Genomic DNA, 17,928 nt, shown 5'->3' on the forward strand with positions numbered 1-17,928 from the left:
TAATGAAAATAAATCTAACCTACTCAACCTCTCCTCATAGCTAGTACCTTCCATACCAGTCAACATCCTCGTAAACCTTCTCTGCACCCTCTCCAAAGCGTCCACAACCTTTTGATAATGTGGCGCCCAGAACTGTACACAGCATTCTAAATGCGGCCAAACCAATGTCTTGTTTGTGGAAGATTTTGAACCAGAGGGCATAATTTCAGAGAAAGGGGTCACTCGTTTAAGATAGAGTTAAAAATCACACAACACCAGGTTATAGTCCAACAGGTTTAATTGGTAGCACACTAGCTTTTGGAGCGACGCTCCTTCATCAGGTGATAGTGGAGGGCTCGATCGTAACACAGAATTTATAGCAAAAATTTACAGTGTGATGTGTTACGATCGAGCTCTCCACTATCACCTGGTGAAGGAGCGTCACTCCGAAAGCTAGTGCTTCCAATTAAACCTGATGGACTATAACCTGGTGTTGTGTGATTTTTAACTTTGTACACCCCAGTCCAACACTGGCATCTCCAAATCAAGTTTAAGATAGAGGAATTCTTTCCTCTCTCAAAGTGTAGTGAACCTCTGAAATTATTTACTACTGCTGAGTCTGGGTTAAGTATATTCAAGTTATGATGGACAAAATTTTAATCAGTAAGCGAAATCTCGGTATTATAAGGATAAGTCTGGATAGCAGAGTTGACGATCAGCCATGATCTCGTTGGATGTTGGACCAGATTCGATGGGCTGAATGGCCTCCTTCTGTTCCTGAATCTTACGTTCTATGCTCCCAGTCCTTAACAAGGTCACTGAGGGCAGCGTTTAATTCCAGGTGTAATAATTGAGTTTACATTTCACCAGTTGTCTGTCTGGGCTACACTAGGACATGGAAATGCTTTGGATTTCTAGACCAGTAACAATTCTATTCGAACACCTTTTGCGAACCCCATCCTTACTGTTAATATGTTTGGTTGGGATCGGTCTCGGTTTGTGTGGATGTTATTAAGATTCAGTTAATTTTTTAATGGAATCATATTCCGTTGAGAATCGGAACGGAAATCGCGGACAGAGGCGGCAGCCCGGAGCTGCTAAAGGTCGGACCGCAGTCCGCGTCTGCGCGTTTCGACCTTCACCTTGGCGGATAATCATGGCGACGGACTCGTGGGCGCTGGCGGTGGATCTGCAGGAGTCGGCAGCCGAGTCGGTGAGTGTTCCCCTGCCCAGAATAGAGAGGCTGGCTCCTGGGTGATTGGAGCCGGGCACTCGCACCCTCCTTCAGTTAGTTTTGACCGACCGTTATTAAGGGGCTCGAATGAAAGTGGGAGTGAGGCCTCAATCAGATTAACCTGATTTTATTCATCAGCGGCGTAGGCTCAGACCGAATGGCCTGCACTTTTGTTTTAAAGATCTTGACAAAGTGTTTGAAAGAGGAAAAGAAAGTAACCTTTTTACAAATGAAATTTCACTGTTATTGTCTTTGGATCAGAAATAACAGGAACCCAAAAACAAACATTGCTGGAAAAACTCAGATCAGGCAGCATCAGTGGAGAGAGAATCCGGGTTAATGTTTCCACTCTGATATGATTCTTCAGAATTGGTCATATCAGGATTAAAATATTCATTTCATTTGTCTCTAAACAAATGCTGCCAGATATGCTGAATTCCTCCAGCATTTTCTGGATTTTTGTTTGTTTTCCACCATTTGCAGTATTTTGCTTTAAGCAAGAGTCCAAACATTGATTGTGGTACTTCACATTTTACTCCCCTCCATCTTGTCTATTAGCTGAATTTGTAACTTCATGAATTTCACTCTTTCATAGAACAAGAAAGGCACGGCCCAGAATAGGCACTTTGGCCCACGATGTTGTCGTTTGCACTTTATATGACTGAGGAAATTATTCAAATGTTCTTTAAAGAAAGTGTATTTTTCTTATTGCAGCTGAGCAACCTAAAGCTGAAAGAAGAAACTTCAAATGCTGAACCTAAAGAAGGTATGAAATTTTCTTATGGTGTAAACATGCACTCATGGTCAGTCAAATTTAGCAAGCGGCTATTAACTTAAACTTGTTGAACAATAAGATATTGTTCGAAATCTTTTAAAGTCTGGTTGCATGTTGTTTGCTTTTGATGCATTTTTAACATTCCCACTATTGGAAATTGAAAGTAAAATTATTAAAAGCATATATCAAGGTGTAGCAGTTGATTTATCATGCAAGTTTTCCAACTAAAATAACCCAGAAATCTGGTGTCTCTGGTTCCCAAGCACAGTTTGTTTCTTTATTCTTTCATTGGCTGCGGCTTCACTGGCCAGGCCAGCATTTGTTGTGCATCTCTAAGTATCCTTTATTGACTGATTTGCTAGACCATTTAAGGCAGTTAAGAGTTAACCACACTGCTGTTGGCCTGGATTACGTGTAGGCCTGCTTGGGTAGAATAGATGTCCTTTCCTGAAGTGCTTTTACAAAAACCAATGATAATTTCATAGCCACATTACTGACACTGTTTTCCAGATTTATTAATTGAATTTAACTTCAGCTAGTTGCTGAGGAAGGATTTGAACCCATGTCCCTGAAGCCTATGAATTAATACTGCCACTATCTTTTTGCCATAATGATGGATTATTAATGCAAAAAACAAAATGAGAATTGATAATCTAACTTTTTCACGTTTGTCCAGAATGGCTGACAGCTGCTTATGCAATTTCAATGGTAAAGATTGTTACACTCCTTTGTCTGTTGGAAAGATGGAAATTGACCTGCTGTATGCAGAAATCAAATAGTTATATAAGGATTTAACTATTAGGTGGAGAGAAGTTTGGGCAGAGAAGTTATCATTTAGAGGGTAGGAAATTGTACATAGCAGTTAATGAGTGCTAAGAGACAAAAAGGCAATAGAAAGATTGAAAAGAATTTGTTGAGAAAGTTGAAGTGGATGCTGAAGAGCTTGAAGCAGATGGAGGGTACTGTATATACAGCTTGGTTGTAACTTGGATGAGCTATGGATAAGTTGAAACTTTATTGCTGGAACAGCACAGCAGGTCAGGCAGCATCCAGGGAACAGGAGATTCAACGTTTCGGGCACAGGCCCTTCTTCAGGCCTGTGCCCGAAACGTCGAATCTCCTGTTCCCTGGATGCTGCCTGACCTGCTGTGCTGTTCCAGCAATAAAGTTTCAACTTTGATCTCCAGCATCTGCAGACCTCACTTTCTCCCTGAGCTATGGATAAAAAAATAGAACTGTCAACTGGAAAAGGGCTAGCTATACAAAAGGGGAAATGCTAGTATAGCAGTGAATTGCACGTTTCTTCAAGATGAATTAACAGTGAGAAGAATATAACTTTTTTAATGTAGTGTTTATCAGACTACAGCTGCGGGCTTTACAAATTATTTGTCACATTTGTTAACTGTCATTGCAAAGGAAGGGCAAGAGGTTACTTAAGGGGAAAATAGAGTCAATTGGCAAGGAATGCAAGAGCTTATCGATTTATTATTGTCACATGTACAGAAATACAGTGGGAAGTACTATTTTGCATGTTAGAGGAGAAAGTGAGTCTGCAGATGCTGGAGATCAAAGTTGAAACTTTATTGCTGGAACAGCACAGCAGGTCAGGCAGCATCCAGGGAACAGGAGATTCGACGTTTCGGGCACAGGCCCTTCTTCAGGAAGAAGGGCCTGTGCCCGAAACGTCGAATCTCCTGTTCCCTGGATGCTGCCTGACCTGCTGTGCTGTTCCAGCAATAAAGTTTCAACTATTTTGCATGTTAACCAGACACGTCATACCTTGCATTATTACATCAGTTAATAGAACAGTGACAGCGAACATGTAGTGAAAGATCAACTCGAATATGAGAAGTCTGTTTATAAGTCTGAACTTATATAAATATGTAAAAAGAAAAGGATGTCTGTAAACAATATATAAGCCCTTTACAGTCTGAAAGGGCGGGAATTGATAATGGAGAACAAAGGAATGGCAAAGCAATTAAAGAATTATTTTTCTTCTGTCTTCACTGAAGATACAAATTGACTTCCCAGAAATGGTCAAGCAGAAGTCTTTTGGAAAGGAGGAATATAAAGAAATTAATATTAATGAAAAGATAATGCTCAATAAATAAATAGAATTGAAAGATGATGAATTGTCAGAGCCTGACAATGTATTCCTCTTATACAGAAGGTGGTTATGGAATTAGTGGATGAGTTGATTGTTAACTTCCCAAATTCTGTAGATTGTGGAACAATTCCAACAGATTGGAGGGTGGCAAGTGTAACTAGAGTATGTTTTTTTTTAAAAAATGAAATGTAGTAAACAGGGAACTGTGGACTGTTTGATCTATTATCAGAAGTATGAAAAATGCTGGAATGTGTTTTTAAAGGATGTGATAACAGGTCACAAAAAAACCAACCATAATACAGTTATCATGGATTTATAAAAGGGAAATTGTGTTTAGCAACCTACTCAGGTTTTTTTGAGAGTAATTGGAGAACCAGTGCATATGATCTATTTGGATATTCAATTTTTTTTGTGGTAAAAAAACTGAGAAGTTATGCACAATCAAAGGACAGGAGATTGGTGATTCATTTGATTAGTAGATAGGGAATAGTAGGATTAGAACATTCTTGTGGTGCACAATATCTCTAACTTTGAGCCAGGAGGCCTGTTTCAAGTCTCTGTTCCAGAGGTGTGTAATAACATTTCTGAACAGGTTGACTGGAAAATACAAAAATAAGTCATTTTCTGAATGGAAGGCAATGACAGGTGAGATACCTGAGGATTCACAATATATATCAATTATTGAATGAGGGAGCTGAAAATGTGTTGCTGGAAAAGCGCAGCAGGTCAGGCAGCATCCAGGGAACAGGAGAATCGACGTTTCGGGCATAAGCCCTTCTTCCTCCAACCGTCGTGTTGTTGTGGTCTGGCGATGGAGGAGTCCAACGACCTGCATATCCTTGGTGGAGTGGCAGGGGGAGATGAAGTGTTGAGCCACAGGGTGGTTGGGTTGGTTGGTCCGGGTGTCCCAGAGGTGTTCTCTGAAACGCTCCGGGATAGATAAGTCTCCTGGCCCTGATAGAATGCATCCAAGGGTACTAAAGAGATGGCAGGAGAAATAGCAGGTGCACTGGTGGTAATTTTCCAAAATTCGCTGGGGCAGTTCCAGCAGATTAGAAAATAGCAAATGTGATGCCACAGTTTAAAAAGGGAGATACACCAAAGATGGGAAGTTATAGACTGGTTAGCTTAACCTCTGTAGTGGCAAAGATGTTTGAGTCTATTATCAAGTAAGATATAGCAAGGAATCTCGATAGAAATTGTGCCATTGGGCAGACACTACATGGGTTCATGAAGGGCAGGTTGTGCTTAACAAATCTTTTGGAATTCTATGAAGACATTATGAGCAAGGTAGACAATGGGGACCCAGTGGATGTTGTGTACCTAGATTTCCAAAAGGTCTTTGACAATGTGCTGCACAAGAAGCTGCTGCATAAGATAAGGATGCATGGCGTTACGGGTAAAGTCTTAGCATGGATAGAGGATTGGTTGACTATTGGTCGGAATAGGTTGGAATTTAGAAGAATGAGGGGGGATCTTATGGAAACAAATAAAATTATGAAGGGGATAGAAGTAGGAAGGATGTTTTCAGTGGCAGGTGAAACTGGGACAAGAGGACATAGCCTCAAGATTAGAGGGAGCAGATTTACGACTGATTGGAAAGGAACTTCTTCACCCAGAGGGTTGTTAATCCATAGAATTCCCTGCCCAGTGAAGTAATTGATGCTACTTCAGTAAACATTTTTAAAGCTAAGGTAGAATCTTTTGAACAATAAAAAATTTAAGGGATACAGTGAGAGCGCAGTAAGTGGAGCCGAGTCCATGAAAAGATCAACCATGAATTTATTGAATGGCAGAGCAGGACCGAAGGGCCGATGGATGACTTCTGCTCCTAGGTCTTATCTTCTAAATGGGCTGAAAAAATAGCAAATGGAGTTCAATCTGGATAAATGCGAGGTATTGCAATTTGGGACAACAAACAAGGGTACGGTTTTTACAATTTCAGCACCGCCTTCCTAACCTGCAATCTTCTTCCCGACCTCTCCGCCCCCCCCCCCGTCTGACCTATCACCCTCACCTTGACCTCTTTCCACCTATCGCATTTCTGACACCCCTCCCCCAAGTCCCTCCTCCCTACCTTTTATCTTAGCCTGCTGGACAAACTTTCCTCATTCCTGAAGAAGGGCTTATGCCCGAAACGTCGATTCTCCTGTTCCCTGGATGCTGCCTGACCTGCTGCGCTTTTCCAGCAACACATTTTCAGCTCTGATCTCCAGCATCTGCAGACCTCACTTTCTCCTCAAAGATTGAATGAGGGAGCGAAGTATATTTATGTTAAAGATTGATGACACAAACTAGGGAGTGAGTGGGTAAGGAGGATGTAAAGAAACTTCTGGGTGCTTTTGACAAGGTGAATAAAGGGGTAAATATTTAGCAAGTGCAGCATAATGTGGTTACATGTGAAGTTGTCTAGCTCTGTAGAAAACAGAATGGCATAATGATTGGGGAAAGGTACATCAGTCACTGAAAGTAGGCAGGCAGGTGCGGCAAGAAGCTGATAAAGTAAATAGTGGGCTGTCCTTCATTGCAGGAGGATTTGAGGACAGGAGGAAGGAAGTCTTACTACAGCTATACAGGGCCTTGGTGTGACCACAGCTGGAGTATTACATGCAATTTTCATCTATCTTAAGGAGAGGTATACTTTCCATGGGAGTGGAGTGAAAGTTCACCAGACTGGAGAGGTAGATGTTTTGTATGAGGAGAGTGGGTCAACTTGTACTGTACTGACTGGAATTCAGAAGAATGAGAGGGGTTCTCATTGAAACATGTAGAATTCTGACTGACTGAATCCAGATATTTCACCTGGTTGGGAGTCACAAAGCAAGATTACTTAGAGTATGTGACACAATATTTTAGATTGCGATGGATAAAGTTCTTCTTGCAAGGCGGTGAATCTGTGAAATTCTGTATCACAAAGCTGTGAAGGCAGAGTCATTGAATATATCGAAGAAATAGGTTCCTAAAGCTCAAGGTATCCTGGGCTATATGGAGTGGTTGGGCTTAGTGTTGAGATAGAGGATTAACAATGATCAAAATGAATAGCGAAATGTGCTTGAGGTCTAATGGCCGCCTTTTTTTTTTAGAAACAGAAACAGCTGGAAAAACTCAACAGGTTTGGTGGCATCTGTGGAGAGTAGGTCAAGTTAATGTTTGGGTTCAGAGTGACCCTTCTTAAGAACTGACGGTAGTTTGAAAAAGGTTGGTATTTATAGAAAATGGGGTTAGGGGAAGGAGTAAACAGTAGGTGGAAATAGAGCCCAATGACAGAGAAAAACAGTTTGACAGAAGGCTGCAGAGGCTGTCAGGCTTGCTGCAGTTCTCCAGCAAAGCTCAGCGCAAGCTGGAAGAACAGCATCTCATTTCCTATTTGTGAACTTTACAGCCTCTGGACTCCATATAGAGTTCAACAATTTTAGGGCTTGAGCACCTTCCACAAAGTCCTTAACCCATCCCCCACACTTAGGCTGCTAACATGCACAACCCACTGTCAGCTACTGATAGTCCCCATTAGTTACTATTCATTCTCCCAGGCTGATCTTTATCCAGCTGTTTGTCCAACTGTTTTTTGTCTCTTCGGGCTCTACGTCCAACTATTGTTTACTCCTTCCCCTGTCCTCCCACCCCATATTCTGCATAAATACCAACCTTTCCCTAGCTACCATAAGTTTTGAAGAAGGGTCACTGAACCCAAAACGTAATTTGATTTTCTCTCCACAGATGCTGCCAGACCTGCTGAGTTTGTTAAGCAATTTGTCTTTGTTTGATTTCCAGCGTCCGCAGTTCTTTCGTTTTGTTTTTGTTTGTCTTTCTGTTTCTCAGTAACCTATTACTGAGTTACTTGGATCATCATGTACAGCATATAAATTATTTGAGTCAGTACAAAAGCATCTGCCTTCACTTTAATTAATTCCATTTCAGCAACGGTAAAGCACGATCCATCTGACAAACTGGACAAAACCGCTAAACTCGACAAAAGTGGTGATAATTTGGAAGTCAAGCAAGACGATGATGATAAAGGTATATCCTTAATTTAAGTTTTAAAGCTAAAGTTTTTTTAATATAAACCTGGAGTAGTTGAGCAGTACTAGCTTTCTTTTTGTATGGCCAAAACACATTTTGAACCATTTGGATGTTAAAACATTTAAGATGCAAAACTAAATACCTGGGTCACACAGCTAACCTTTCTGCTGAGATTGATAGTTCCACTAAGTGGAAAGAATGTGAAAGCAACAATGTCTTTTTTTCCCCTTCAGATTTCTTTTGTGCAAAGTCTCAATGTTGTCCCTCATTGGAAGTTTGGATCATAATCAGAAGAGAATTTCAATCATGATTCATAACTGTAGTCATTCAGCATAGAAGTAGGTCCTTCGATCCACCATGTCTATGCTGACCAAAAAATAGCAAACTATGCTAATCCTGTTTAACCTGCACTTGATTCAGAGCCTATCCGTGTCCTGGCATTTTAAGTGCTCATCCAGATGCTGATTAAATGTTGCAAGAATACCTGCCTCATCCATCACACTCAGGCAGTGAATTCCATATTTCTACCACCCTCTGGGTGAAAAAAACTCTTCTTTAAATCTTCTGTAAACCACTTATTCCTCACTTTAAATTTGTGCCTTTTAGTCTTAGCCATAGGGAACATATTCTCACTATCTATGCTGCCTGTGCCCCTCATCATTTTGTATACCTCTATCAGATCCCCTGCTTAGCCTCCTCTGGGTTTGAGATGCTTGGAGCAGTAGTCTCTCGTAACTGAGACTTTTCATCCCAGGCAACATCCTGATAGATCACCTTTACATGCTGTCCAGTGCAAACACACCCTTCTGATAGTGTGGTGACCAGAACTGCACACTTAGCATTCCACAGTACTACTTTGCTCATTCGTTCTATGCTCCAGCTAATGAAGGTAACCATCCTGTACAACATCATCACCATCCCATCTACCTGCATTGGCACAGTCAAGGATCTCTGGATTTGTACACCTTTGTTCCTCAGTACTCCATAGGGACCTACCATTGTGTATATTCTTCCCTTATTAGACTTTCCAAACTGCTTCACCTCACTTAACAAGATTAACTTCCATCTGCCGTTTTCTGCTCAGTTTGCCAACTGATCAATGTTGGATTGTAATCTGAGACCATCCTCCTCCCCACTGTCAGCATCATCAATTTTTGATTCATCTGCAAATTTTGTAATATACCTTTTACATTCTCATCCACGTCATCAATGTACATAACAAACAGCAAGAGTCTCAGCACTGATCCCTGTGGTACACTGCTGGTTACAGGCTTCCACTCACTAAAGCAGCTCTCCAGCATCACCTTTTGCCTCCTATTTGTCAGCCAATTTTGTATTCAACCTGCCAACTTGCTTTGTATCTAATGGGCTCTTACCTTTTGGATCAATCTTCCGTGTAGGACCTTGTCAAAGACTGTACTGAAGTCCATGCAAACCACATTAACTGCAGTATCATCTTCAATATATTTAGTCACCTTTTTGAAAAACTCAATTAGACTGGATCTCCCTCCAAAAAAAACTGTTCTGACTGTCCTATTCTTTTAAAAGTAAAGCTCCTTTGGCATTGTCTCAATCGAACACTCCTCAGGAATGAGACAGTGTGGGCTTAGAAACAGTAATGTTTCTGCTATTCTTTTAAGCTGCAAGTAAAGATGCCTAGACACTATCCCCATCAGATGCTCCCAAGACAATCACAGTACAGGGTAAATTATAGAGTAAATCTCCCTCTGCTCTTAAACTGAAAGTGAAGCTACCTCGACACTGTTTCCATCAGGCACTACTAGGACAGGTAGAATAGATTAACCGGCTAGATACTGATTAAAGAACGAAGAACTCATGATAACTGGAGGTCATACGTTTAGGATGAGAGGGGAAAGATAAAAGGGACAACTTTTTCACGCAGAAGGTGATGTGTGTATGGAATGAGCTGCCGGAGCAAGTGGTGGAGGCTGGTACAATTGGAACAATCTGGATGGGTATGTGAATAGGAACGGTTTAGAGGGATATGGGCGAAGTGCTGGCAAATGGGACTAGATTAGGTTGGGATATCTGGTCGGCATGGATGAGTTGGAATGAAGGGTCTGTTTCTGTGCTGTACATCTGACTCGATAACATGTGAGTGGGCCATTTGGCCCACCAAGACTGTACTGTCATGTAATGCTTTTCTCACCTGAAAACTTTGTCTCTATGTGGTCCATATCCCTTTGTTCACTGCCTGTTCATATCGTCAAGATGCTTCTTGCTATTGTATACTCTACCTCCATCTGGCAGCGCATTCCAGGCATTTACCAACTTGTGTATTTTTTTTAAATTCCCTTCAAATCTCCTTTAAACTTGCCCCCTTCTCTCTTAAACCTATGTCCATGAATAATTTACATTCCTACCCTGGGAAAAGGACTCTGACTATCCATTATATCCACACCTCTTATTTTGTAAACTTTTATCAGATTGCCCCTCATCTACTGATGTTCAAATGAAGGCAAACCAAGTTTGTCCAATCTCTCCTGATACCCTCCAAACCAGGCAACATCCTGGTAACAGTTTCTAAACCCTCAAAAGCCTCCATATCCTTCTAAAACTGCACACCATATCCCAAATGTGGCCTTGCTAAAGTTCTACAGTTGCAACGTGACTTGCCAATTTTTATATGCCACGCCCAGACTGATGAAGGCAAGCATGCTATATGCCACCTTATCCACTTCCATTGCCTCTTTCTGGGAACTGTGGACCTGGACCAAGATCCCTCCATATGTTGATGCAGCTAAGGGTTTTGCCGTTTACTGTATACTTCCATTCTACATTAGACCTACCAAAATGCACTCTCATATTTGTCCGGATTAAACTCCATCTGCTATTTCTCTACCCAAGTCTCCAGCCTATCTATCCCTGTTTGGTTTCACTTCTCTACCCACCTTACCAGCTCAGCACGGGTCCCATGTGACTTACCTTTTTGTATCAGCCTGCCAGTAGCAGTGGTGGACTCTCCCTCTTTATGGGCATTTAAGCGGGCATTGGATAGGTATATGGAGGATAGTGGGTTAGTATAGGTTAGGTGGGCTTGGATCGGCGCAACATCGAGGGCCAAAGGGCCTGTACTGCGCTGTATTCTTCTATTCTATTCTATTCTTAAGAGGGGCCTTGGTAAAGTTCATGTAGACAGAGCCACTGCCCTGCCTTCAATTCTCTTTTTTCACTTCATCGAAAACCTCAATCAAGTTTGAGATACAGCCTTCTCCATACAAAGCCATGCTGCTTACTGCTAACTTAATCCATGTTTTCCCAAGGAATCTCCTCCGGTAATTTCCTTACCACTGACGCAAGACTCGCCAGCCTGGAACTTCCCAGATTATGCCTACTGTTGTGGTTCTGTTTGCCGAGCTGGGAATTTGTGTTTCGTCCCCTGTCTAGGTGACCTCCTCAGTGCTTGGGAGCCTCCTGTGAAGCACTTCTGTGATGTTTCCTCCGGCATTTATAGTGATTTGTACCTGCCACTTCCGGTTGTCAGTTCCAGCTGTCTGCTGCAGTGGCTGGTATTTTGGGTCCAAGTTGATTGAATCTGTGGATGAGTGCCATGCCTCTACAAGCAATATGAATTCGACTGGGACAACACTACTATTATAGGACAAGCCAAACACAGAACAGCCAGGGAATTCCTAGAGGCATGGCATTCATCCACAGATTCAATCAATAAGCACATCGACGTGGACCCAATATACCGGCCACTGCAGCGGACAGCTGGAACTGACAACCGGAAGCAGCAGGTACAAATCACTATAAATGCTGGAGGAAACGTCACAGAAGCGCTTCACAGGAGGCCCCCAAGCACTGAGGATGTCACCTAGACAGGGGACGAAACATCTGGCACAGTGGTTAGCACTGCTGCCTCACAGCACCAGAGACCTGGGTTCAATTCCCGCCTCAGGCGACTGACTGTGTGGAGTTTGCACGTTCTCCCCGTGTCTGCGTGGGTTTCCTCCGGGTGCTCCAGTTTCCTCTCACAGTCCAAAGATGTGCAGGTCAGGTGAATTGGCCATGCTAAATTGCCCGTAGTGTTAGGTAAGGGGTAAATGTAGGGGTATGGGTGAGTTGCGCTTCGGCAGATCGGTGTGGACTTGTTGGGCCTGTTTCCACACTGTAATGTAATCTAATCTAATCTAAAAATTCCCAGCTCGGCGAACAGAACCACAACAACGAGCACCCTAGCTACAAATCTTCTCCCAACTTTGAATTATGCCTATTGCCCTCTTAAACAAAGGAACAAGGTTGGCTATTCTCAGGTCCTCTGGGACCTCTGCTGTGATTAGAGGACACAGATTTCATACAAGACCCTGCAATTTCCTCATCTGCCACCCTCTGCATTCTGGGAGAGATCTGATCAGGTCTTTGGGACTTGTCTACTTTTAATGCTTTTTAAAATAGCCAACACCACCAGCTTTTTTTTAATATTGACATGCCCTTGAATATCATCAAGAACCTCCCGAGACACTCTACCCATTGTTTCCTTCTGCATAGAATCTGTAGAATCTCTACAGTGTGGAAACAGGTCATTTGGCTAAACAAGTCCACACTGACTGTGAAGAGCATCCTACCAGACTCACCCCCTATCCTTTCCCTGTAGCCCTGCATTTCCCATGGCTAATGCACCTAACCTACTCATCCCTGGATACTATAGGAAATTTAGCATGGCCAATCCACGTAACCTGAACTACTTTGGACTGTGGGAGGTAACCGGAGCACCTGGAGGAAACCCACCAGGGAGAATTGTGTAAAGTCCACGTCACCAGAGTCTGGAATTGAACCTGGGTCCCTGGCATTGAGAGGCACAGTGCTAACCATCATGCTGCCCTTCTTCTTTGGGAATCCTGATGCAAAGTATTGAAGGACCTCGGCCATTACCTCCAGCTCCACACACACATTCCCTCATTTGTCCTTGAGTGGATCTGTATTTTCCAGAACTACCCTCTGCTCCTTGTATAATACACAGTGGGATTTCCCTTACTCCAAATTGCCAAAGTCATTTCATGGCCCCATAATCACCCTCTTTATTCCTTGTTCAAGTTCTTTCCTGCTATCTTCGTATCATCTCTGCCTTTAGTTTCCCAAAACTTTTATGCTTCCTTTTTCTTTATTAAGTTCTCAATTTCTTTTGTCATCCAAGGTTCCCAAATCTTGCTATGCTCATCCTTTATTTTCACAGAAGTGTGCTAGTCCTGAACTGGCCTTTAAAAAATTTCCACATGCCAGATATGGAGTTACCCTCAAACAGTACCCCCAGTTCCTGCCTGATATTGTAGAGTTAGCCTTCCCCACTTTAGTACTTTTACACGAGTACCATTCTTTATCCTTATCCATGAGGAACTAAAACTTACAGAATTAAGTCACTTCTCAGTATGCTTCCCCACTGAAACTTGGATCGCTTGGCTGAGCTCATTTCCCAATACCATGTCTAGTATGGCTCCTTCCCAAGCTGGATTACTTAATATATTGTTTCTTAAAAACTGTCCTGGGGACACAAACAAATTCCATCCCCCATCCAAATCCTGTGACTAAAGGAGTGCCACTCAATATAGGGGGAGTTAAAATCACCTATTATAACAACCCTGCTTCACTTTTTTTCCATAATCTGGCAACCTGTCTGTTCCTCTATCAGGTGCTGACAGTTGGGAGGCCTGTAGTGCAATCCCATCAAAGTAATTGCATTCTTCCTATCCCTGAGCTCGACACATTTGGCTTCACTAGATGAACCCTCCACAGTGTCCTCCCTCATTACAGCTGTGATATTTTCCCTTATGGGTGATATTGCTCCCCCACCTCTGTTACATCCCATTGTATCATGCATAAACATTTAAAACCTGGAACATTATGCTGCCAGTCTTGTCACCCTCTCAACCAAGTCTCTGTAATAGTGGCAGCATCATAGTTATATTTATTCATCCAAGCTCAAATTCATCTGCCGTACCTGACATTGCATTAAAACCAATGCATTTCAGTCCTCAGTCCTGCTGTGATCAGTAACCTGTCCCTGTTCTTCCTCTTAGTATAAGACCATAAGACATAGGAGTGGAAGTAAGGTCCACTCTACCATTTAATTATGGCTGATTGGCATTTCAACTCCACTTACCCGCACTCTCCCCATAGCGCTCAATTCCTTGCGAGATCAAGAATTTGTCACTCTCTGCCTTGAAGACATTTAACGTCTCGGCCTCCACTGCACTCCATGGCAGTGAATTCCACAGGCCCACCACTTTCTGGCTGAAGAAATGTCTCGTTTCCGTTCTAAATTGACCCCCTCTAATTCTAAGACTGTGCTCACGGGTCGTAGTCTCCCTGCCTAACAGAAACAACTTCCCAGCATCCGTGCTTTCTAAGCCATGCGTTATCTTGTAAGTTCCTATTAGATCTCCCCTCAACCTTCTAAACACTAAAGAAGACAAGCCCAGGATCCTCAGGCATTCTTTGGATGTTAGGTCTACCATTCCAGGATCATTTGTGTGAATCTCCGCTGGAGATGCTCCAGTGCCAGTTTGTCCTTCCTGAGGTGTGGGGCCCAAAACTGGACACAATATTCTAAATGGGGCCTAACTAGAGCTTTATAAAGTCTCAGAAGCACATCGCTGATTTTACATTCTTACCCTCTTGAGATAAATGACAACGTTACATTTGTTTTCTTAATCACTGACTCAACCTGCAAGTTAACCTTTAGAGAATCCTGGACTAGCACTCCCAGATCCTTTTGTACTTTAGCCTTATGAATTTTCTCACTGTTTAGAAAATAGTCCATGTCTGTATTTTTTCCAAAGTGCAACACCTCACATTTGCTCACATTGAATTTCATCAGCCATTTCCTGGACCACTATCTAAATCTTTCTGTATTCTGCCCACCACCTCAGTACTACCTGCCTAATTTCATATCATCGGCAAATTTCACCAGAATGCCCCCAGTTCCTTCATCCAGATCATTAATATATAAAGTGAACAGCTGTGGCCCCAACACTGAACCCTGCTGGACACCACTTGTCACCAGCTACCATTCCAATAAAAGAATCTTTTATCCCAACACTCTGCCTTCTGTCAGACAGTCAATCCTCAGTCCATGGCAGTAGCTCACTTCGAACACCATAAGCCCTCACCTTACTCAGCAGCCTCCTGCGAGGGACCTTATCAAAGGCCTTTTGGAAGTCTAGACAGATAACATCCACTGGGTTTCCCTGGCCTAATCTACTAGTTACCTCTTCAAAGAATTGTAACAGGTTTGTCAAGCACAACCTGGGCGGCATAGTGGCTCAGGGGTTAGCACTGCTGCCTCGCAGCACCACGGACCCTGGTTCAATTCCAGCCTCTGGCGACTGTCTGCGTGGGTTTCCTCTCACAGTCCAAAGATGTGCAGGTCAGGTGAATTGGCCATGCTAAATTGCCCATAGTGATAGGTGCATAAGTAGGGGTTTGGGTCTGTGTGGGTTACTCTTCGGATGGTTGGTGTGGCCTTGTTGGGCCGAAGGGCCTGTTTCCGCACTGTAGGGAATCTAATCTAATCAAACCTTCCCTTAGTAAATTCATGCTGACTTGTTCTAATCCGATCCTGCACTTCCAAGAATTTAGAAATCTCATCCTTACTGATAGATTCTAGAATTTTACCAACAACAGAGGTTAGGCTAATCGACCTATAATTTTCCATCTTTTGTCTTGATCCTTTCTTGAACAAGGGGGTTACAGCAACGATTTCCCAAACATCTGGGACTTTCAAAAGTCACTGGAGTCAGGGAAAGATCACAACTAACACCTCCACTATTTCCTCAACTACCTCCCCCAGAACCCAAGGATGTAGCCCATCGGGGCCAGGAGATTTATCAATTTTTAGACCTTTTTAGCTTTTCTAGCACTTTCTTTTTTGTTATGGCTACCATACTCAACTCTGTCCCTTGACTCTCCTTAATTGTTGGGTTATTACTTGTTTTCCACTGTGAAGACTGACACAAAGTATTTCCTTAACTCCCAGCACTAGCCTTCCTGCATCAAATTGGAGCAGCCCAATGTCTACTTTTGCCTCTCATTTGTTTCTTATGTATTGAAAGAAACTTTTACTATAATTTCTAATATTATTGGCTAGCCCACTTTCATGTTTGATCCTCTCTTTCCTTATTTCTCTCTGTTATTCTCTTTGTTTTTGTAGTCTTCCCAATCTTCCGATTTCCCAGTGCTCATGACCACTTTATAGGCGCTCTTTTTTTCTATGATACATTTCTTCACTTCCATTGTCAGCCATGGCTGTCTAATTTCCCCGCCCCCAGATAATTTTTCTTTTCTTTAGGATGAACCTCTATACTGTGTCCTCAATTACACCCAGAAACTTATGTCATTGTTGCCCTACTACCTTCCTTGCTCTGCTTCTAGTAGATTTTCGTCAGTTCTACTCTCATGACCCTGTAATTATCTTTTATTTAACTGTAACACCATTACATCCGATTTTGCCTTCTCTTTCAAAATTGCAGACTGAATTTTATCATATTATGATCGTTGCCTCCTAAGTGTTCCCTTACTTTAAGATCTTTTATGAAGTCTAGTTCATTATGTAGCACTAAGGCCAGAATAGCCTGCTCCCTTGTGGGCTCCATCACAAGCTGTTCCAAAAAGCTACCCTGTAAGCATTCCACGAATTCCCTTTCTTTGGATCCACTGGCCACATCATTCACCCAGACCATTTGCATATTGGAGTCCCCCATGATCACTGTGACCTTGCCTTTATGACATGTCCTAACTATTTCCTGGTACATCTTGTGCCCCTGGTCCTGACCACTGTTAGGAGGTCTGTAATTAACTCCCATTATGATTTTTTTTTTGCCTTTGGTTTCTCAGCTCCACCCACACAGACTTCACATCCTCTGGCCCTATGTCATTCAGTGCCGTACATTTAATTTCATTCTTAACTAACAAGGCAACCCCGCCCCTCTGCCCACCTCCCTGTCTTTTCGATAAGTTGTAAATCCTTGGATATTTAACTGCCAGTCCTGAAGCTTCTGCAACCACATATGGTGCTTACTACATCATAATCATTCACAATGATTTATGCCTGTTAATTTACTACTTTGTTATGAATATTACGACCATTCTGGTAAAGTGCCTTAATGCTAATTTTCTTATCCTCATGATTTCCAGCATCTGTAGTGATAGGTCCTAAGTCATCCATCCTTTTTGCTTCATTCCTAATCTGTCTTGAACTTGAACCCTGCACACCTGCTAACCTGCTGCTTATCCTTCTACTTGACTCCATACTCCATGTTGCTTTCCCTTCTCCCGACTCAGAAATTTAAAGTCCTAGTGACCACCCTATTTATCCATTTCGCTAGAACACTGGATCCAGATCGGTTCAGGTGGAGACCATCCTAACAGTACAGATGCCCCCGGTTCCAAAACTGGTGCCAATGCCCCATGGAATGGAATCCCCCCTTCCCACACCAATATCTTAGCCACATGTTTACTTCCCTAATTTTCTTATCCCTATGCCAATTAGCATGTGGCTTGGGCAGTAATCCAGAGATTATGACCCTCAAGGACCTGTTCTTCAGTTGCATTCCTAGTACTTGATAATCCCTACACAAGGCTGAAAATGTGTTGCTGGAAAAGTGCAGCAGGTCAGGTAGCATCCAAGGAGCAGGAGAATCGACGTTTCGGGCATGAGCCCTTCAGAAATGAGGAAAGTGTGTCCAGCAGGCTAAGATAAAAGGTAGGGGGGAGGGGCGTTGAAAATGCGATAGGTGGAAGGAGGTTAAGGTGAGGGTGATAGGCCGGAGTGGGGGTGGGGGCGGAGAGGTCAGG

At 42.7% G+C, this 17,928-nt stretch overlaps 1 protein-coding gene across 2 annotated transcripts in view; it reads left to right on the forward strand.

The window, feature by feature from the left end:
* The first annotated feature begins 1,082 nt into the window (after positions 1-1,082).
* LOC122540488 (ATP-dependent RNA helicase DDX19A-like) overlaps positions 1,083-17,928 on the forward strand; it is a 90,527-nt gene continuing 73,681 nt past the window's right edge. Inside the window, exons 1-3 of one of the 2 annotated variants that reach the window (XR_006309322.1) lie at positions 1,083-1,192; positions 1,928-1,979; positions 8,014-8,112. Coding sequence is in view for 1 of the 2 variants with exons in the window: in XM_043676359.1 (XP_043532294.1) it covers positions 1,136-1,192; positions 1,928-1,979; positions 8,014-8,112 (208 nt within the window). In the remaining variant the exon portion in view is untranslated. The remainder of the gene's footprint in view (positions 1,193-1,927; positions 1,980-8,013; positions 8,113-17,928) is intronic. The other variant, XM_043676359.1, reaches the window with a different exon arrangement.

Source organism: Chiloscyllium plagiosum, chromosome 34 (assembly GCF_004010195.1).
Source record: "Chiloscyllium plagiosum isolate BGI_BamShark_2017 chromosome 34, ASM401019v2, whole genome shotgun sequence".
Lineage (NCBI taxonomy): Eukaryota > Metazoa > Chordata > Chondrichthyes > Orectolobiformes > Hemiscylliidae > Chiloscyllium > Chiloscyllium plagiosum.